Below are 21,434 nucleotides of genomic sequence, written 5' to 3'. Positions count from 1 at the left end.
GTCTTTTTGCAGCTTGTCAAATTATTCGTATAACGCTTACCGTAAAATTTACAGAATTTTCATAATATTCATTTTCTTGTTGGAGACTTTCTTCGCGTGGCGGCTAACGAATCCGCTTTTGAGATTACTTTTCACTGGTAATCCCATTTTCGACTAAATCTGTCGGTAATGGAGAAACGGAGAAGGGGTGTAGCTTTACAAAGCCATCTGAATGTGGTTTTACTTCCAAAGGGGACCTTAATGCGAGTCGGAGACTTAGCTTATTAGAGCAGTTTTGGAACAGGGACAACACTGCTTCGAGGACATTCATAGTTGCGGAGAAATACACCACAAAGGGAATTACGAGATATCACTAGATTTTATTGAACGTTTGAATGACTTGTTACGAAATGGGCCAAACTATCCGCTGCCAGAACTGGGGCAGAGTGTGATATATCGTGAAATAAATACTTAGTAGGCTCGGTATAGCTCTCAAAAACACGTGGCTTCCGACTCAACCGGTGGTTGTGTTAATCCAAAGGCATACGAGTGAAACGCTGATTTATATGTGTACACGTATATATATTCGAGGAAGATTTGAGTGTATAGAGTGCAAATACTGTTTGCACAAATCCTATGTGACGTCTTGACGCGGCAAGGATCGAAAAAAAAAGGTATACACGGCCAGCGTGCACTGCGTGGTCCTTACTCAGGCGATTTGGACTTGGATTCAGGAGTTAAACATTTTCTTATTTCACGGCCAATAGCGGCCGCTAGGGGCGGTGGCACCGCATTTCCGACCTAACGGGGAGAGGATCAACAATATTAGTGCATGACAGGTGGTCAAGCTGACTACGTGAGATTAAGTCCTCAAAAAGTGGGCTATCTGCTACGCATAGAAACGCATTTGGTACAGTCAGAATTAAAATAAATAAATAAATAAACATGCCGTCTATAGATAAACCACGGTTTTCAGGTTTCTAATAGCCAATATAAGAACGTTTGGAAGCGCACAAATGACGCAACAGCGTTTTCAATCAATAACAAGGAATAATTGACAGAGTGCGTGTTTATATCACCCAAGGAAAAACCACTAGGGAGCGCCCACCAGAATGACGTGGATTCCATATTTACGGACGCCATCCCCTGAGGGAAACTTTGCTGTCACGTCCGTTTCTGTGACCCTAAATCGTCTAAAATATTTGATGTTTTCATTCTCTCGAAAGAAGCTTCAGATTTGTTTTTATACCTATTAGTATCATTTAAGTCATCTTGTGTAGTTTTTCCATCGCTTGGATTGATTCAAGGAGGTTATTTTTATTTTGCCTCGGACTAACAGGAAATTCGTTTAAATACTTTGTTAGTTGGGTCATCCAATTTACTGTGACTCACGATTTCCCCTTTCGTGAATTAAGCCAGCAAAGCTACTTTTAAGAATTAACGCTTTAAAAAAAACAAAAATACGTAACTTAAGAGTTGCAAAGCAAGTATGTTCGCGGGTGTGATAATAGAAACAACAAAAACCTCGGTTCTGTCCTGAAGAGTTTAAGGCTTATTTTGGTTCGCCGCCAAACTGGGTAATTTCTAAGATACGCTACTTCCTGTGACCTAGCTTGATTTTCATACACCACAATCTTGATGACAAACGCACGGCCGTAATCATTTATCCGGAAATCCCTTATAATGAGACTACAACTAAACTCGTTTGCCTTGACGGATATTGTCTTTGAAGAAACCCAAAAAACGTGTCTTTTATCTACCGAGAAGGAATAATTCACTTGTATGCCCTCTGGAGATTGAAAGAGGCGAGGCAGGGTATTGTGAGGCCAAATGATTTTTTTCGCTTTAAGAAAGGTTTTTACAAATCTCCTCGGCGGATCTAAACAATGGTACAACTTAGGTTAAGGTCAATTAGGCCGGTACATTAAAGTAAATCAGTACATGAGATAAGAACTTATTCTTAGTTCATCCGATAGAATAAACATCTCACTTCATTCCGCGACCGCGTTCGAAATCTATCTTCTTTTTTTTTATCTGTTCTAAGCTTTCAGAAATTCTATATAATAAATAAACCAAAATGTGGTTGAACAATCATTCTCTTCTTATCTTTTCACGTTTTATTCTAAACTATTAGACGCCTTCGGATTTTACATGTTCTGTTTTACCACTCACCTGTCGATGTTTGTCGATGATGCTTCCATAGAATCGATAAGCGTCGGGGAATCCCTGGGACCTAGCACATTCTCTCACACTGACAACTCTGTGTTGCTGTGGATGAAGGACTCGGCCCTAATTAGAAGAAAGAAAGAAGATCGAACATTCCTAATTTACCACGCAAACAGAAAAGTGGTCATAAGTACTCTAAGGAATTTCTCTGTTATGATTGTATCGTAAATGCACCTGCCGACCTGCTTTCCCATGGGCTCAGGATTCGTGATGGTTGTACTGAAGTACCCGTCCCACTCCAGTCTACCGTACAACCCCGCCCAGTGATTATGGCGGTTTCCCGTATGTGGAAGACACCATGGTATAAGAGTGTTGACCTGACGGTCAGCCGGGTCACATGGCTTGCGCTCTGCGCACGAACAAACTCCTCGTAATTCATCGTTGGATGACCGACCATTTTTCTTGTCATCGTGCGTATAAGCTCTGCAACGAGTGATACCACACATATTAGAATGGGTAGAACTTGTTCTACCCTCAAAGCAGGCTAGGAATTTGGTGGAACAGCTTCATGTTGGTACAGACAGCCTGTTCCGTCACAGGATTTCAAGATTTAAAAAGTAGACAGGAAGAAAAATTTAAAACAGCAGACAATGGGCACCCTCCAGACCGCTTAAGTCGTCATTCTGGTAATCTAAGTCGCTTTGAATTAACAGAGAAACCTACGACTGATACCTAGCAGAGAGCGAGGTATTGTGATAGTCTAATTCAACCAAAAGAATATCCTCTCGACTCAACTTAATAGTCAGAGAGTATATGCAGGTGTTTGCAAAAAAAAGAAGTGTTGACCATAAACGATGAGACCCAACGGCATTATGAGTTTACATAACCTCAATGATGACCTCAGTTGGTAGTGTGCGATGAATGGTGAAAACTATCCAAGCTTTCCCAAAAGGAGAGAATAATCATGAAAAAGATTTGCCATAAAGAATGGGAAAAGTAAATATGTGTTTCTGTAAATAAACAAATACTGACAAAAAAAGCAATCAGGTCCTAGTGCTCATCGTTCATACTTTCAATTGTCAAAGTTTTTGCAATCCAGTGGAAAGATTGAAGAAAGACCATCAAAAAACAATAGAACCCATAACTCACAAAAAAAAAAAAACAAAAAAACAAAAGAACCCATAACTCACAGTTTGCTGGTGTAAGTACCGTCGGACAGACGGACGATATTATTCGGCAAATCTCTCCAGTCTGATCCTGGGGCAGTAGGAATGTGACGCATGCGTGCAGCAACGAGAGGATTCATTTCCTTACAAATGTGATCTCGAAGAACTGGCTGGTCTTGACGGCCGCGCATCTGAGAAGTAATAAACGAATGTTGCACACAATTCTCAAATGTGGGTGTAACAGTATTGCATGCCTCATCATGCATAGGGAAATCTTTGTACGATTTCCTTCGTTTGGACAGAGTCCTCTGTTGCCATGTAAATTATTCTCATTGAGAAGCCTTGGAATAATAAGTTTTATTTTCTTTAGGTAATACAAACTAAGAAAGTAAGAGAGAAATTCATATATTTCAAAAAAATTAAACTGCCTTAAATCAAGATCTGGACTTGCTGTTCAGGTTGCTCTGTGACTGGTTGAAAACTTGCACTATTTTCATGCATTAATCATGTTTCAATTTTCCACACTTGTTGAAAATTTTCTGTTATTAAACTCCCTACAACTAAAAAAGCGTAGGTGTGAAATGTATACAACATAGAGGAGAAAGTGTCAAAACTCTTACTTGTCTTTGAAAATGAGAAATCGAATCGCCATTGTAAGAGATCTCATCATTAGACGCGCCATTCCTTATCTCCGGAAGATCTGACATGGCGTCCCGTACAGTGATTGTTCGGTAGGGAGCCGACGATAGCCGAGTAATGTTCGATTGGAACTGGAAAAAAGAGACAAAGGCGCTGGAGGTTAGGGGAGGCACAGTGCACTGTATTTTGTCACATAAAAATGAATCAATGCAAGATGTAATTACTTTCTTATCGTCCACCATGACCGTGAGTTGAATGGCCCGAGGAGAAAAGCAGTGCGTCGGCTCAGGGTACAGCGGTAACACTTCACCTGGAGCAGCTGCCATAATAATGGCCCTGAAATATGACATAAAAGCAAGTTTAAAACACACCCTCTAATTCACGCTAGCAAATACACAGACGTACAAGCTTCATCATCAACAACAACAACTTTTAAGTTTAACACATTACCATTCACAACGTTCCACCAATGGATTGATGTGTTGATTGAGAACATCTCTTCATCATTTAATTAAGCTGGCAATGGTGTAACATTTCACCAAAAATAGAAACAACCCAAAACGTAGAGAATGAAAAATGATTTTGATAAAAATGAAAAGTCTTAGTTCACCTCCGCCTAGTCTGTGGAACGCCATAACAACCAGCCTGTAGGACACCAAATGTACACTGCACAGAAAGTAAACAAGAAAGTAACGGTGTCAATTGACCATGGTAACACCCCTTAACAGAGCCAAAGTAACCACAACCGAGCCAAATAAAACTCACGTCCTATTCGTACCAAAGCTTAAAAATGTTTCGTTAAACACAGTTTACAATATTTCTTTATAGAAGCTGCCTAAACCGATGCTTGTCGACTTTAAATGTAGCACCGTGACATTGAAAATACAAGTTAGCAATAACCGGCGTGAATGAATCAATGTATTCCCTAGAAGATTCATTTCTTTGTGTCTCGATGACATTAAACCCGGTTTGACTCAATATGTTTAGCTAGTGTGAATGGGTTAATATCAGTATCTGGGCAACTGCCCACCTACCCCTCCCCTAACCCAACATTAACCTTAAGTTGTTGTCAATTGACTGCTGTTGAGTTAGGGGAGGGGTAGGTGGGCAGTTGCCCAGATACTGATATTGATCCCGAAAATCGATGGCGATTTTCCCAAGCGAATTTTCCAGTTCAGTTCGCTTGTTAATCCGATTTTTGTTTGCGCGTTTAGGCTTGTGAGGATGGCGTGAAAATCACTAAGGAAATGGTAGAACACCCTAGAGTATATTTCAGTGAAAACTCTCTGTAATTTCATCCAAGATAAATTGTAGAGCGAGTCAAGGAAAATTTAAATGAAATACACTCTATTGCCAAAGGAACAGGTAAATGTGCGTAACCAGTCACAAGCAGAAAAAACAGGGATTCATTATAAACAGGATTGAAAAATATGACCTACTAGTTGCTTTTTCACCGGAAGAAGAAACTTATTAACTGAGTAAACTAAACAGTTCTTTTCCAGTCAAACAGTGCGATGACCAGACGGGGCATAAAACCAACAATATTAATCAAGGGGGAGATTTATAAAAATCCGTGGTAACCCGGTAACCAACTAACCTGATATCCCATCTTAAGAAGGCATCGTAGAGTTAATTTCAGCACCATGCTTCGCTTGAATGACACAAAGTTGCGAACATTTTCCAAAATGAAAAACTTCGGCCGATAGTAATCACAGTAACTGAGGTAAGATGCCACCAGAGAATTCTACAAAAAGAAACAATTAAACGTGGGATTGAAAGAGCAACCAGACCAACAAGTGTAACGTAACATGTATACAATAAGAATTTTTTCTGTTTCTCTCATGCACCATGACAACAGTGATACTTTCCGGAAGGCGCGTAAATGGTCAGCGAACTCTCGTTGATACTAGATGACTGTATGTATTTGAATTAGATTTGTTGTTCACCTTAAATTTGGAGTAGTCTCTTGAACTGAAACGGTTCATTCCACTGAATCCTTGGCAGGGGGGGCCGCCGCACAACAGCTCTACATCTCCCTTCTGGGGTAGTGTCTGTCCTTTTGGATTCTTCTTTTCACCCTGAGAATGCAAAGGCAATAAAATTGAAACTCTAGCAAATAGCTTTGGCACTTGTGCTTCATTCAAAATAGATACATCTCTCATCAACAACAAAGCGTTCAATTGCGATCAATAGATGATCAGAGTCCGGTCGTTTCCATACAAAGTCGTTTCGATACAAACTGAAGTCGTACCGACACGACTTTTCAACGTTTTTCTACTTTGCCGATGCATCTAATAGACCTGCAACGAAACGACTTTGTATCGAAACAACAGTAAACCAGATGATCACATGACTTGGCTTACATCCATCACAAGCTTCAACAGAGAGTTACAGTCGTCAGTGAACACAGTACATCCGGGATTGTTCAGACTGAAGGCACTTGCTGCAGGCTCCTCCTTCTCAATGGCCCAACAGGACTCAGCCACGCCTGCTTCATGAAGACCCTCTGACAGACCTGGGACAAATACAGATGCCGACAATAAACAATTTGGCAATACGCCTATAGACAGTAACTCTTTCGCAAAATTTTCACTCACCACCGCAGCCGGCAAAAACATCAAGACACCGCAGTTTGGTGACTGTTTCATTCACTGTACCATTAAAATCCTTTTTTGAACTCTGATTATCTGTTTCAGCAGAAGCCTTCCCTTTCCCTTTTCCTTTTCCTTTGCCTTTACCCTGAAAATCAATTTACAAGATTAGCGGGTAGAAATGAGTTTCACTCAGTCTTGTTATGTGCACAATTGAATTTTCAACAGCTGCACCGATGGCAACGTCACGAAGTTGCAATGATCTCGTCGCTTCAAACCAATTTCTTTTATCGACATAGAAGTCTGATTTTATAAAATGACCGAGGCACAAGAAATTTGCACATTTTACCTAAACTATTAGGTTTCCGTGTTTTATGGCCATGATACCAACCTTTCCTTTCATTGCAGCATTACGCGCCTCGATTGGAGGCTCTTCAAACTCTTTTGTTTCACTGTTGTACGCCTGTGGGAAATACCATAGTGTGAGTACAAAGAAATCCTACGGGAAAACTTCCTACAATTTTTCAGTAATGCAATGCACCGATCAATTCGAAGCTTCAACATCCCTTGCCGTCCGTTATGCTTTTGATACGAGAACTACTGAAAGGCTTTCTTGGGAGCAAATTAAATTTAACGTAGTTTTTAAAAAAGTCCATCATATTCTTTACATTACGTTAGTTAAGAAAATGAAAATCACGAATGGCTAATCAATAATGATGAGGTCAGAAAAGGCCATGGAATTGCCAATATCGGGGACAACACAAACACAAACACGCAGTAAGCGACTAACGGAATATTATAATCACCTCTAAGAAGTAAAAATAGTTAATTCCTTTAGCTGTATATTCTTCAACTGAACAGTTAAGATCCTCTCCACAAGTAACCACGCACCCGCCTGTGACGTCATCGATGGAAATAGTTGCCTCTGAAACAACACAACAAGAGAGAAAAACGGAACGAAATCAAGAAAGCTTGCCTGAGCCAAAACATGACTGTTTCTACTTTTAATAATGTTCTAAATCTTTTCACTCTCGACGAGTTTTTCCCGTGCACAGAAAAGAACACTAATCCATTTGGGGAAAAAACAACATGGTATTCGTTCGCTCGTTCTGCCTTTAACTCCAATAAATGAGCTGAAAACCAAGATCTCTTTACCTTCTTTACTCCAATATAACAAATTCAGATTTGCTTGGTGGCCAAAACTTGATCCCTTGTGAGTATTCTCTGGCCTGAAAGGAAACATAGCCTGGCATAAAAGCCTGTCGCAGTTTATGCAATAGGTGCCGATTTTATGTTGATTTGCGGAAGTTTTCGTTCTCACGCTCAACTTTCTTAGGTACTGGGGTTTTTAAGATCTTGTCGGTAGCAAGAAGGCGAAAGTCCTTTTACTCTGTGCTCGCTCAGTGGTCTATGAGGATTTCAAATTGATTGGCTGGTAGAGGTTGGAGCGCGCCTAAAGAAGTTGCATTCACCATCCGGTCCCCAGTGGTGTCTCATAAATGTCTGAGCTTTAGTGTTCCCCTTCCTAAATGCTCTCATTCACAGTTACGTAGAAGATAAATTATGAATAAGAGAGGTCATGAAATCGCCGGGCTTGCCGAGTAATTTTTCCTCCTAAACGCACAAGATTTTCTGCGCACGAGAATAGGCACTCCTTAAGTCTGATGGTACCTTCACCTACCTGTAAAATTTATTAACAGTCAACATAATATCAAGTTCTTCTGTTAACTTCCCTGAACTTGATTTTGTAAAGATGTTTACAATGCGACCTGAGAAAATAATAATAAAAAACAAAATCAGGCAAAATAACAAACTTACCGATAATATGATAGAATAAATGACTGATAGCCTGTCTGACTGACTGTCCGATTGACTGGCTGGCTGGCTGGCTGACCGACTTATTGGCCAATTGACTGACGGACGAACTGACTGACTGACCTACTGAATGCAGACTGATCAACTGACTGACTGACTGACTAACTGACTGACGGACCGACTGCAGACTGACTGGCTGACTGACTGACGGACCGACTGCAGACTGATCAACTGACCGACTGACGGATCGACTGCAGACTGACTAACTGACTGACTGACGGATCGACTGCAGACTGACCAACTGACTGACTGACTGACTGCACATTGACTGCTGACTGACTGCAGCCTGACTACCTGACCGACCAACTGTCAGAATATCTCACAAAAACCACCAACTCGAAACGCAATAGGATTTTGTATTTCAATGCAAAGTTTTTTAAGGATTAGGTATGCCGCAAACTCGGTCTCTCTGACCTGTAATACTTACGTATGTGTTTCACCAACAAAACAAACGAAAGTCTCTCACAGCTTATTTATCTACGCTTTTAGTAATCTGTCGCTGACAACGTACCTATTTTAAATGGTTGTGGTACATCATAGTTACTTCCTTTCACATACTCATTGGGTTTTCTGTAATATTCGGGATAAACCTCTTCGTCCACCTAAAGAGTTTATACGATTAAAAATAATTGTAATTGGTATTTATGTGAATTGCCAGCTAATGAAACTCAAATAACTTGTAAACCATCGTCATGAATTCCCTTTTTTAGGTCAACTGGTATAGACCATAACCCTTTTTTCCCTGGGGGAATATTTTTGGGATTGGCTGTCACCCTTTGAGATGAAACAGAGGGTCTAGGGCACGTAGTAACAGAAAAACGAGAAACAAACCAACAAACCACAAAGTGAATACCTTTTCGTTCTTCTTGAAGCCTTTCTTCGTCTCTTTCGGCTTGACACTGCGAAAAAAGAGCAAAATTTGATTGTGATTTTTTCAGTGACGTTTGAACCCTGCCAATCTTTGTTCTCAAACCTTTTCGCGCTCGGTTCCGGCTCCATAAGTTTGCTTTACATTCCATCTTGTTCAGCCCTATGATTTCATTATTAGCAACTCAAGGTCATAGGACTCAGTTTAACACAGCAAGTTAACATAGCAGCCTCGTAACAGCATTCTCTATCAATGCATCACAGCACTCCTCGGTCAGTTATGGCTGATCAAAGGTATTGGAGTTCAGGAAGTAAGGAGCATACAAATAAATCTCTTACTTGAATGAAAATGCTTCAGGCGTGAGGAAAACACAATCTCCTAGCTTGTACTGCACGCCGTTTATGTTGCACGATCTAAAAAGAAGAAAATTCACGAAATTTTTTCTGGGGTGCAAATACAGCATACACAAACAAATAATCATTACCATGATACGACACTTTTTTTCCTGGAGTAGATAAGGGGACTAAAGACCGTGAAGACACATTTCCTTCAAAACTTTCATGAATTAAGAGGGTATATTGAAGCTAAACAAGCTGAAAATGATGGATTAGGAAGAATAGTTGAACAAATAAATGAAAGAGCCAAAAAAAAAAAAAAAAAAAAACTGGAAGAGACGAGTCTCCTCTGCGGAAGACGTGCAAATGACCTTGCCTGAATATCTTTGGCGTTCAAAGCTAAAAAAAATGCACAAACTCTGATTAAAACGAGAAAAATAAGAAAATAGACATACTTGTAATACGTTTTAGAGGAAGATTTTGATTCTTTTTCCAGTGGTTCTTCCACTGTTGGTGTTTCTTGCTAGAACATGTATGATAAGTTAATTATGTCATACGTGGAAAACTAAACCAAAGGAACAAAGAACTGCAAAGATAGATGAACTCTATGGTGTAGCTTTGACGCACAAACACCTTTCGTTAAGTCATTATTAATAATAATAATAATAATAATAATAACAAAAATAATGAACTTTATTCAAATGTTAATACACTTAAGTTGTATGTTGAATACCATATAGACCTTATACTCAAAATGTGAAAAAGTATATACATCTAAAAATATTTATAAACAGGATAAAAAAATAAATTTAAGAAATAAATATTAACTTATGCAATTCTACCTGCTTTTGTGCTGTCTGTCGCTTACAGCTCTCACAAAATTTATGATTTTCTTTCCTATCTATAGCAGCAGTGTATTCCGAGGGGGGATCTGTGAATCGACCATGTTCAGAATCATACCTGAAACGTTGAGAAAGCGATATCTCTTTCTGTGACATATGTGCATTTAGAATTAAAGACATCAGAGCTTTGTGACTGTATAATTAAGTTGATCATTACATATAACTTGTTTTAGCTTAAAGGATGGAAGAACTAGGAGACCCGAGTTACTTCATGGCCACAAAATTTGATTTATTACATTTTTGAGTTTAATTTCAAGACTTCTTCGGACTGGTACACTGAACAGTGCATGAGAAATTTAGCTCTCCACTGCTAGGGACCGTCCAGGGTTCATCCTCCTAAAATTGAAAATTCTCCAGTTACATTAAGTGAATGTTCCCAATTAACCAGTTTCTGTAAAATTTCAGCAACCTTGCGAAGATCTTACCCTGCACTTGGGCAGCTTTTGCAGCTTACCCAAGACTCTGTGCAAGCTTTCTATATCGAGAGGGGAAGTTTGGTTAAAAATAGAAAAATGAATCAATGACATGAGTGACACGGACCCCACACTAAAGGACGCTGACTGTCTTCACTACTTTGAAACCGCTACTTTTCAAGAACTTTTCCTTACCATTTCTGATAGAAAAATGTGTTCCCATCGTCCTCTTCCATCATGCTGTCAGCTTCCCGCTCTTCAAGTCCGCCTCTCTGGAACCAATCAGCTTCTGGTAACTTCTGCGTCACCTGTTCATTCATATCACAAATATTAATCTGTAGCCTATGGAAAACTTAAATGGCATACATATATGACACACATATTATAAGCCTGTGTTATTCACAAATTCACAGACTTTGAAACCTGGGTTTACCGATATATACCGTACTGTGCAAAAGAAACGCAAACGAATTTCGACAAATTTCCTCGCTTTTCGTGGCTTTTCGAGGAAATTTCACTCTGAACGAAATTTCCGCGAATTTTCCACGAACTTTTGAGTCACCTATTGTTTCGGTACGCCTAAATTTCGAAAGATATTTCACCGCGGACAATAAAGAGTTGCGAAATTTCTAGAGAAAATTCGCTCTGGTTAATTGAGCAAAATGTTGTTCAAGTTTTGTTATAAAGCGACGCAGAAATATCCGAAATCAGTTTCATCCACTCAATTCAATATTCTATTGCTCCTTTCTGTTGAAACCTCAATAAATGTTTAATTGTTGATGTGATCCGAGCAGTCAGGCGTTGGAGTCTCAGTGCAAACGACTACCTCATAATGCTGGAATGAGGGCAAGGATAGAGTTGCATGTTTGCCAAGAATGCCACAAGCAAAATCAGTGTATTTCTTTTATGCACAAAATGTATTGAAAAGGACTAAATACGACCAGAGGATATATTCAGATAAACTTACAACACATTTCTGTACAATGGAACCAAGAGGGTTGTCATCGCATTCATCCACAAGAAAAAGCTCCTTAGAATCACTTGTTTCACCCAAAATAGTTTCTGAGCCACGGCTAGAACCAATGATATGGTATTGAGAGAAAATATGCAGAATGTTTGTTACTTGACATGTGAGTCTGAAATGTTCAGAGTAGGGTAGCAACGAAACTACACAGCTGTCTTTGCTGTAGCCATGTTGTTATTTTAACAAATTCATTGCTCTTCTGCATAGAAAATAGAAAAGCTCACTATAAATGATCTACAATATGTGCTGGTAGACATCGAAGCTTTACAATCAATTGATTGAAAGAAACATGTAATGCCTGTTGTAACATTGCAATAGGCACAGAGCATTTGGTTTGTACCTGAACCATCTGCAGTGAAACATCTTGTCACCATTTGCTGCCTCCCACATGTAGCACACACAGGAAATAAAAAGTGGCATGTGAGGATCCTCAGGGCGTACCTTCACAAAATCTCCCACTTGTACCTGCCATAGGTCAAAAGAAGGTATTGGCTTGTGTTGACAGCTGAGCCAAGATTCCACAGAAAAGTGAGAATACGAACCTCTTGGCTGTTGATAAGAACTGATGAGTAGTATTTCTTCTTTCCACTGACTTTAGAAGGATCTCCTATCCATTCAACTTTGGTCTAATAATGGACAAAAAAAGGTTTTTAGAATCATTCTTCTTTAGGAACCCTTGACAACTGATTACACATTTTAATGAATGAAAGGCAGCTGTGGAAAAATCAAGTGATCACTCAACATGATACAATTTGTGCTCTTTGTATAATCTCTAATGAAAAAACAAAGTTTTTAGATATAAAGGAGTAAGAAACACCTCTTTCCTATCATTGTAAATGCTGTTTGCTGCCTATCCTTTTAACCCTTCTTATACATCAGCCATTTTCAAAACTGACATTGTTTAAGTGGCACTGTCATGAATCAAACATTTCTTTGTACTGTTGCTATTAACATTGAAGACAAACAGTTACTTACAGTTAAGCAAGAGCTGCACATAGCCTTTAAAAAAGTAAACTCACCTCGTTAATCCCTTTCTTTGATTTTGCAGTTTTATGTGTTGTTTTTTTCTTCTTCACCATATCCTTGTTAGGACTCTGGAACAGAAAAAAATATGCACAAAATAAATAACATTACCTCATGAACATCAGCTATTAAAATGTCTTCCTTTTACCCTTGAAATTTAAGTACAGTTTTACTTACCATTTTCACATTTTCTTCACTCTCCTCTGTGACATCTTCATCATCCTCAGCTTCTTCAACAGCCAAGTTAGGGCACCTACATTTAAAGACAAACTTAATTAGGTCTTGAGGAAAAGAGAATGAAATAAATCATTTTTTAAAAGCCAGTATGCAGCAAATTCAGGGTCATGGAAATGAATGCATTATAGAAGACAAAAAGAAGAACAAAAACCTTCTTTCTTCACAGCACTGTTTCTTTCTGCCAGTTCCACCAAACTTGACCATGTCCCTGCAGGATTTACACTTTCCACAGTCTGGCTGCTGGCACACCTCACAAACACCACATCGCTTCCTACGAGATGTTCTTGTTTCTTTACCATCGATTTGATCTTGGAAGAAAATGTCAAATATGTTCCGCACCAGGGGTGTAGTGGTGGCCTACAATAAATTCAGTTTCAAATTATTGGGAGGCCATTAATAAATCTTTATACAAAAAACTTACAAGACACAAAACTGCTGTAATGTTCTTTTTTTTATAGTGCAAGAAGGCCAGAGGTCTGCCAACTATACAGTGACACCTTCGGTTAATAATGATCCAGTGTTCATCTTTTCAATATTGAAGTACAAAAGCATGTAGCACAAAAGTGATAACTTGTTTTGTATTTGTTAGTCTACTGTAAGTACTAACTTTTGATGGACCTGTATCTTTCTTTTTCTTGTCTAGTCGGACTTTCACTCCCCTTGCAGCACGTCTGAATAGAAAAAGTTGACAACTATAAAACATCTGAAGAACAATTGACTGAGGTAGTTTCTTATCAAGAAAATGTAGTGCTTTAATAGAAACAATTGATTCATCTACCAGATAAATATCTTGAATAAACAAGGAGTTTAAACAGTTACTTGAGGTAAACAGGTCTTTATCCTTGGTACAACATCTGAGACAACAACTATTTTTTCTACTAGGATATTAAACATTCATCTTAAAAACGCGTCACAACAGATGCATAATTTGCAAATTCATGTCATTTAACTCATAGTACCATAAAATTTGATGAAATTCTCCTTTTCATTAAAAAAGATAATGTCAGTCTAATAACAAACCTTTTTCCAAGTGTAACTCCTGCCAGCTTGATGAGAGCCCTCATGCATGGTGTCACCAATAGTGGGAGCTCATCATCATCAGCTGCTTGGTCATAACTTTCCACCTAAAGACATCATAAAGCCAAGAATGAAAGATGACAATTGCAAACTGAAAGGTTCCTATTAACAGATACCTTACAGGTATTCAAGATGAATCTAAAGAACAAAATTTCAAAACTGCCACAATTTTTAGCATCATCCTCCTAAAGAATACCAGTGACCTTCAGAGGAAAGACATAACAGTAATTTATTGTATCATACACCGTCAGACAGATTGTAATACAAAAATATGGTAAGGCAAATAGGAGTTGATATGAGTTAAATGAAAAGCTTTTACCTGTTCAACAAGGAACTGGGCATGTCTCAACAGTGTATCTTCAGTAAAAGTGGAACAGTTTTCTGGAGGCACAGAAGTCTTGGAAACAATAACATAGCAAAGAGGGGTTAACATAGATCACTCATCCTATGATTGGTTTTCTGTCTTATGTCATACAACATTGTACAGGGAATTGCATAAATTTATTTGCAGCTCTAAACTGTAGACTTACACGGAAACCCACACAACTAGGATTGGCAGCCGCAAGTACACATCTCAGTCCTATTTGTAACAATCAACTTTTTTATTTATATTTGATGTATGCAGTTTCAGTGAACAAGAAAGGAGTCAGCAGGCACATTTATACATGACAGATCCTTTTTTGTGCAGAGGCCTGTTTCTTCTAATGGACCTGCTTAACTTTTTACACCCTGAGATCAGTATGTATATTCTTTACACTGTTTTCTACACATTTCCTAAGGTGCTGACAAGGAGATTTTGCTCCACAATCAAGAGCTCCTGTACTTGTTGATCATTTCCAATATTCTCATGACCTTAATGTTTGATTCAGGGGTGATACTGTATGAGGAAATCAGAAGGAAGTCACTCTTGAGGGTTAAGGGATTAAAGTTGTCCTCCTTGATAGATCAGATAGATAGCTCTTCCTAGTTGTACACTGCACTAGTTGCACAATCAGCCCAAGAACTTGAAATTTTGTGAAATTAGCTACCAAATACAATGCATTAAGTTAAAATCTGTTCATTTATTATTATCAATTATTGAAATATATGACAATATTCATCTTGCTGCTTCTTATCACTTCATCTTCATTATAATTATGGTCAGTAACAACAAACATCAACATCATGTCATTACCTGTACTTTATTCAGCAAGTCCTCGTACCTTGCCTCTGGATTATCTTGTATAAATTCAATGACAATCTGTAACAGAGAAAAGAAGTCCTTACTTTCATGTAATAACTTATTTAGCACATTCATTTCAGGTAGTTTTTGTGGATTTACAACTCCCCATCCATATCCTATGAGAGCACTATTGGCCTTAGAATCCGGGTTATATGCTTCAGATTCTAGCCAATAATTAGTTTCCTTTTACCACCTATAACAGTTGTGTGCTCTGATCTTTTAGTTTGTGATTCTTGCCGAACTAGAAAGATAAAATTTTAAATAAACATTACCTTACTCATAGCAATCTTTTCTCTCATGAGGTTCATAAAGGGCATATATTCCTCAGATGCCTGCATCAATATGTACTCTGCAAAGGCTAAAGGTATACAAACTCAATCTTATGGATTTCAGTGGATAGCAGGTAATAAATAATACACTAGTCTAAAGAAAGATTAGAGTTACAGTCACTGTAAATCAAGGGATTAATCTTTACCTGTAGTAAAACCAATGAGAGCATTCTCCCCTCCATCAAATCCTGTTGTCCACCATTCATTGATTGGCCCTAAAGCTTTTGTTGGAACTCCACCTATAAATAAGGCACATTTTAGCAATAATATGTACAAATAATTACTTTTTCAGTGATTCGTTCTAGGTTGTAAAGGATTCCCTATCTTTTCCAATTATTTTAATCCAATGTTTCTAAACTGTTTTTGAAATACAATGTACCTTCTGGACTTGGATTTTCATCATAGATTGGTTTAAGGTATCCACTGAAGAATAGTTCTATATTTTTCTCTATCAAGCCAGAGTCAAAAGGGCACAGGTGAGTGTTCTTGTCATAAATGCTATAAATAAATGCATAATAATATTAAAGAGTAAGAAGAACTTAAGGACAACTGTGGCAACTTGATGGACTGGTACGATGCAACTTAAAATGGAACAGATCGGAAGAGGTGGGAAAAGAATAGAAGAGGTGAAGCATGATAGAATGGTGCAAAGAAATATGAAGAGCTCTCATCATCTTAACTTTTATTTCATTTGATTAATGAATGTGACAATTGTAAAGATGCAAAAATTCCTTACCTGAAATTTGTTATTTTGTGTTGTGGTCTGTCGTTATAGCTGTCAAATTGTTCCTCCTCACCAGAGAACAGAGACAAACGTGGATCGGTTAAGGCAACAAATTCTTCCACCTGGTAGACAATAAGCAATTACTGGATGAGGTTGAGCATGATATCATGAATTATCAATGCTGAGGTCTGAGTTACCTGCAGAAGCTGAAGGCTGGGGCAGACAACACAGACACAAAGTTTGATGTATCATGATTTTATGGGAAAACCAAAATTCAGTAATTGTTTTATTATACATTTTATAAACAATCTGAAAAATAAAAACAATTCTCTGAGTTTGCAAAAGTTTAGAACACTTCATAGACAAGGGGCTTGGAAACTAGTAAGACTTTGAACACAACATAATAACCTAATATCAGCAGCAGATATTGGGATATCATGTCAACTTCACATGCTATTGTATGCTGACTGTATGGTCTCGACCACTCAGAAATTTTATAGTAAGTCTCATGTATAATAATATCAGTTGACATGTTAGAACAAACATACTGGCTGTGACATTTCATAAGACAACAACCCTTAAGACAGGCAGGAAGTTAGAACATTCAATTTTAGTCATATTGAAATGGTTGTCAGAAGATAATATTTAGTATACATGTTTGTCAGATACCAGTCATTGTATAGCTAACTGCAAGAGAACCGTAACTAGGTACATAGTAAGATTCATGTCCTTTACGTTTCCCACTAGTAAAAATTTGAACCATAACAAACATTTGCACAACTTCAAGGAACTTCAAAAACTGCCTAGTGGAGAGCAACATGTATCATAAACTTACAGCATCATCACAGTCACCAAGGAAAAGTCTCAAGTCAGGACTGTCCAGAAGTTGCTTGCATTCCTTACATTTGACAGGAGGCTACAGAATGATCAAACATATTATCATTTAAAAGAGCAAGATAGATGCCATTTGAAGAAAGATCATTTCACTTGGAGAAATGACTAGGTAGTTTTGAAATAAAGCATTAAAAATTGTGGCTTGAATAGGGTTCAAACTGATGACTTTCATGCAAATACTTGACCTACATGTAAACCAAGAAAACGTTTCCACCTTCCATTGTTGTATATTACCAGAACATTTAAGATTTTACTTTTTCTCTCAAATCCTGAGAAATATATTTATTTCTACAGAACTTTCATAGAGGTCTTCAGTATGACAAGAAGAATTCAAACATTTTTAGCACCTGTGTTTTTTCCCCTTCACATTTTGCCCTTGCAGAGGATTCTCTTAGCTGATAGCTGTTGAACAAAAAAAGAATTAACACATGCAAGAGAAAGAAAAAATATATTTACAACATTATCATGTTGAAATTTGGTAGGTGTTAAACCAATAACTACATGTTCTATGACTTGCAAAAACAATAATTAGAGTATTCTAATTTGATAGGGATGACTATGGACAATTATTTTATACATACATACATACACACACACACACACACACAAACACACACACATATATATATATATATATATATATATATATATATATATATATATATAATATATATAAATATATTTAAATGTATGTATGCATGTCTGCAATGCATACACACCAATAACAATAAAATTTCTTGGATTGTGCTACTGACTGAGATAATTTTGATATAAGTTACAAAAATTTTATTTTTCATCTAATTTGGCAATTCTTTTCTATGATCAAAACAAACCCTGAGGGTCAACCAAACAAGATTGAGAATAGTATATAATATTCAAGCTTTCAAACTCATATGAGTATTTGTAAAGTTGTCAACTCTTGCCTTTCTGTTCCTGTTTCTGTTCCTGTTTCTGTTTCTGACAATTCTTTTTCTTTTTCATCAGTGCTTTCATCTTCTGACACTTTAAGACGTTTGTTATCCTGCCAAATGAACATACTGATTAACAGTGATGTTGATGTTTTTATTGAAAAAATCCACAATAATATTTATTATAATGATGAAGTGGTACAGTGAAAGTAGACTACATACTTTGCTAATGATGCTGTTTGATGAATCTTCACTGGTCTCACCAGCATCTTCACCATCATCTGCTGTATTCTTTCTTTTAGCAGGCCTAAAAATTAACATTCATTTACTGAATAATAATAATAACAATAATTCTAAATACAATCCACTACTTATTAGACAAGGTTGTTATGTACGTTTTGTCTGTGATGGAAGGAACAAAAGTTCTACTAAACATGTTGGTAGGGAAGAGCAGACATAATGTGAGAAATGAAGTGGCGGAACACTAAAATGTAATGACTTCTGCTATTGACTGCTCTGGTTACAATTGGAGGCCATAATTTCACTGTGGTTGGGTCTTTGAGACATCACACTTTGCACAAATAGTGCTAGTAACTCTCTGTCTGAGAGTTAACAAATACAGAATCCAGCCTAACTGCTGAAAATTGTCTTTAAATAGTCTCAACTCCCATCCAAGGAGATTGTAATACTTAAGTAACCAGAGGCCCAATTGTGTTAAGCAGCCATAACCCTTTGTTTCTGGTCACAGAAAAACCATTTAAGTTTACATTTACTGCAAATCATCTTAGGATTCAAAAGGTTTCTGTCAACAGATTACTGATTCAAATCTCTTTCTTGACATGGTTACACTTGAGGAAAGTCAGGTACATTAACCCAGACCACAACATATCTGCTACATAAGGTCAAGTACAATTATTTAAATAAATCCTTTAAACATTATTCATTCTAACTTGACTCTTATCATATGTACTTGTATCTTACCCTTTAGTAAACATCTCTCTAATACCCAGTTGCCTGCCAGTCTCTTTTCTCAGTTTGGTTTTTTTCTGCAAAAGAATTTTTTCAGTCAGACAAACAGCCTTGATATAGTTTTTAATATTCTTTAAAGTCACATTTAACAGTCACTGTGGCATTTTGTTAGTTATTTCCATTTCCATTTCACAACAAACTCTTGTAGGTACCTTGTCCTCAGAGTTAGGAGGGGTTTTCTCTAACGGCAAAGATGACCCTGGAAAATTGGAAATAAAAAGCCTGCCTGTTAAGTAACACAAACAAGATAGGGAAAGTATGATGTTACCATTAAGAAATTTGATTGATTCAATTATTCTTAGTGATGAGATGATGAAGTCAATTGTTTGTACAGCACCTTACGAAGCATTATGATAGGCAGTTTTTGAGGTCACCTTCTAGAGGATGATCCCCAGAGAGTGACAGTGATTGTAATGTTCAGTACATGACAGTAAAGAGTAGATCTGAACCTCAAAAGGAGACTACCAACACATGGTTAACACAAGTGATCCACATAAGAATAAATTAATATTTTATTATTGTTATATATCGTCAAGATGGTTAACCACAACCTCTATCACATTCATCACATTATACCTACCTCCTTTGCCAGTGGATAATGAGGCTGTCTGTGCTTCATTTTCAATGTGGCCTTCCTTTGAATTGCCATTTGACGCCCCTGCAGTTGAGTCAATAAATGGTTTATTATCTGAGTCATCAGTCTGCATAATTTCATTAGAGTTTGTTCCTGAGGCACCAGGATCAGTGTTGTCATTACTACTTGTTCCGTTTCTGGAGGCTACATCTTCTGTCTCCATTGGATCTTCTTTCACAGATGACATTAAGCTATGTTGACCATCATTACATGATGCTGGAGATAATGGAACTGCACCACATCCATTGCTAGCTCTGTGACCAATCTCAGAGAGGAGCTCTTTCAACTGGTCTATGAGTTGCTCCTGTAGCAGTGAACAAAAATGAAAATAAGATCTGAAATGTAAATGCTTTGAGCATGCATTGTCTTTACAAAATAATTTTATAGCTTAGCACTTGCAATCAGCATATTACAATGGGATAATGTGGAAAAGCAATTATCAACTGAATCAGAAACTTACTTCGGTTGCCTTTCCTTCTTTGTAGTCGTCTTGAGCTTTCTGAATCCTACGATAGAGATAACACGGTGGTTTTCAAAATAAATCCAGTGGAAGGATTATGAGTGTAATTTCAACAAAAATAATTCCCACAACCACCCCTTCTCTTAACAACAACTACACCAATAATTAAAGTCTGCTTTTTTATCAGGTGATGTAAGGCCATTTTAGTAACTCGTGATTAAAATCACCAAAAAAAAAAAAAACAACCACAAAAACAAAACAGCACAAAAGCAGACAAAATAATTAAAAAAATATATATCATTCTACAGCTTACTTTTCTTGTACCGAGTTGGCCGACAACGGTTTTAAAAGCTTAAGCTTTTTCATCACATAGCCCTGTGTAGGAAACAATTTGTACATATTAAAGCTGGCCGGCGGACAGAAATTTTACAAAATTTCCACCGAGAGGTTTTCTCAGGTCTGCCAAAATTGATCCTCTTGCAAATGTCCTATGTTTGATCGCTGCGTTTACCATTGATTAATTATTGGAGATCACATTTCCGAAGGTCGACTTTACCTTCTCGGTGAAAACGCCATCCTTATATTCCTCCGCGAGCTCTATCAACCTGAAAATATATACAACAGAATACAATCTCGATCGATCCAAAAGCCCTTGAATCCAATTGACAAAAAGTCAGAGGCTGATTTTGTGATATGCATTGGTCGGCGATCGCTTAGTATCTGCTGAAATGTATCGAGCCATGGCCAATATTTTATTTTGATCGCTGAATCTTACCGTTCAGAAATTTCCGTAGGATATTCAGGTTCAGTTTCATGCACCATTTTCCCTTTTCGTTGGACAAAATAGAAGAAATCAGCAAATTGACCAAGGTTCTTTTGTGACTGAAAGCTGTCTGTCGATGGTCACGATCGCGTGGAATGTTGACTGGTTGATTTCCC

At 37.6% G+C, this 21,434-nt stretch overlaps 1 protein-coding gene across 2 annotated transcripts; it reads right to left on the bottom strand.

The window, feature by feature from the left end:
- Window positions 1–342: 342 nt before the first annotated feature.
- On the bottom strand, window positions 343–21,432 carry LOC113679953 (DNA (cytosine-5)-methyltransferase 1.S-like). Of its 2 annotated transcripts, none has more exons than XR_016185542.1 (46): window positions 21,271–21,432; window positions 21,052–21,100; window positions 20,809–20,870; window positions 20,496–20,541; window positions 19,982–20,339; window positions 19,554–19,600; window positions 19,354–19,418; window positions 18,595–18,679; window positions 18,388–18,485; window positions 17,812–17,866; window positions 17,406–17,486; window positions 16,583–16,692; window positions 16,226–16,344; window positions 15,993–16,085; window positions 15,790–15,875; window positions 15,470–15,535; window positions 14,615–14,692; window positions 14,239–14,342; window positions 13,826–13,889; window positions 13,370–13,575; window positions 13,159–13,234; window positions 12,978–13,052; window positions 12,501–12,584; window positions 12,299–12,423; window positions 11,902–12,007; window positions 11,130–11,242; window positions 10,462–10,579; window positions 10,075–10,142; window positions 9,623–9,697; window positions 9,270–9,315; window positions 8,928–9,018; window positions 8,223–8,310; window positions 7,697–7,770; window positions 7,348–7,466; window positions 6,933–7,004; window positions 6,548–6,689; window positions 6,314–6,465; window positions 5,897–6,028; window positions 5,548–5,694; window positions 4,561–4,616; window positions 4,175–4,286; window positions 3,932–4,081; window positions 3,336–3,502; window positions 2,380–2,628; window positions 2,152–2,268; window positions 343–780 (listed from the first exon to the last, which is right to left on the bottom strand). XR_016185542.1 is itself a non-coding variant. In XM_089202765.1 (46 exons), the coding sequence occupies exons 1-46, from the start codon at window positions 21,315–21,317 to the stop codon at window positions 685–687; spliced, it is 4,761 nt and encodes a 1,586-aa protein (XP_089058891.1). In that variant the 5' UTR covers window positions 21,318–21,432; the 3' UTR covers window positions 343–684. The 2 variants fall into 2 exon arrangements, 1 of the variants encoding a protein (XP_089058891.1); XM_089202765.1 differs by having other exon boundaries at window positions 2,388–2,628.
- Window positions 21,433–21,434: the final 2 nt, after the last annotated feature.

The sequence above is a fragment of the Pocillopora damicornis genome, chromosome 4, assembly GCF_964200805.1.
Source record: "Pocillopora damicornis chromosome 4, jaPocDami1.2, whole genome shotgun sequence".
Taxonomy (NCBI): Eukaryota; Metazoa; Cnidaria; class Anthozoa; order Scleractinia; family Pocilloporidae; genus Pocillopora; species Pocillopora damicornis.
The sequence above is the reverse complement of the archived record's forward strand: the minus strand, read 5'-3'. Positions and strand labels throughout refer to the sequence as shown.

Bases quoted from the DNA above. Each gene is read 5' to 3' on its own strand.
- LOC113679953 (XM_089202765.1), bottom strand. From the start codon at position 21,317: ATGGTGCATGAAACTGAACCTGAATATCCTACGGAAATTTCTGAACG. The intron at 20,542-20,808 runs GTAAGCTGTAGA...TCTCTATCGTAG, and splicing joins GCCAACTCGGTACAAGAAAA to GATTCAGAAAGCTCAAGACG. The intron at 13,053-13,158 runs GTAAGTAAAACT...TTTCTGTTCCAG, and splicing joins GTGAAGAAAATGTGAAAATG to AGTCCTAACAAGGATATGGT.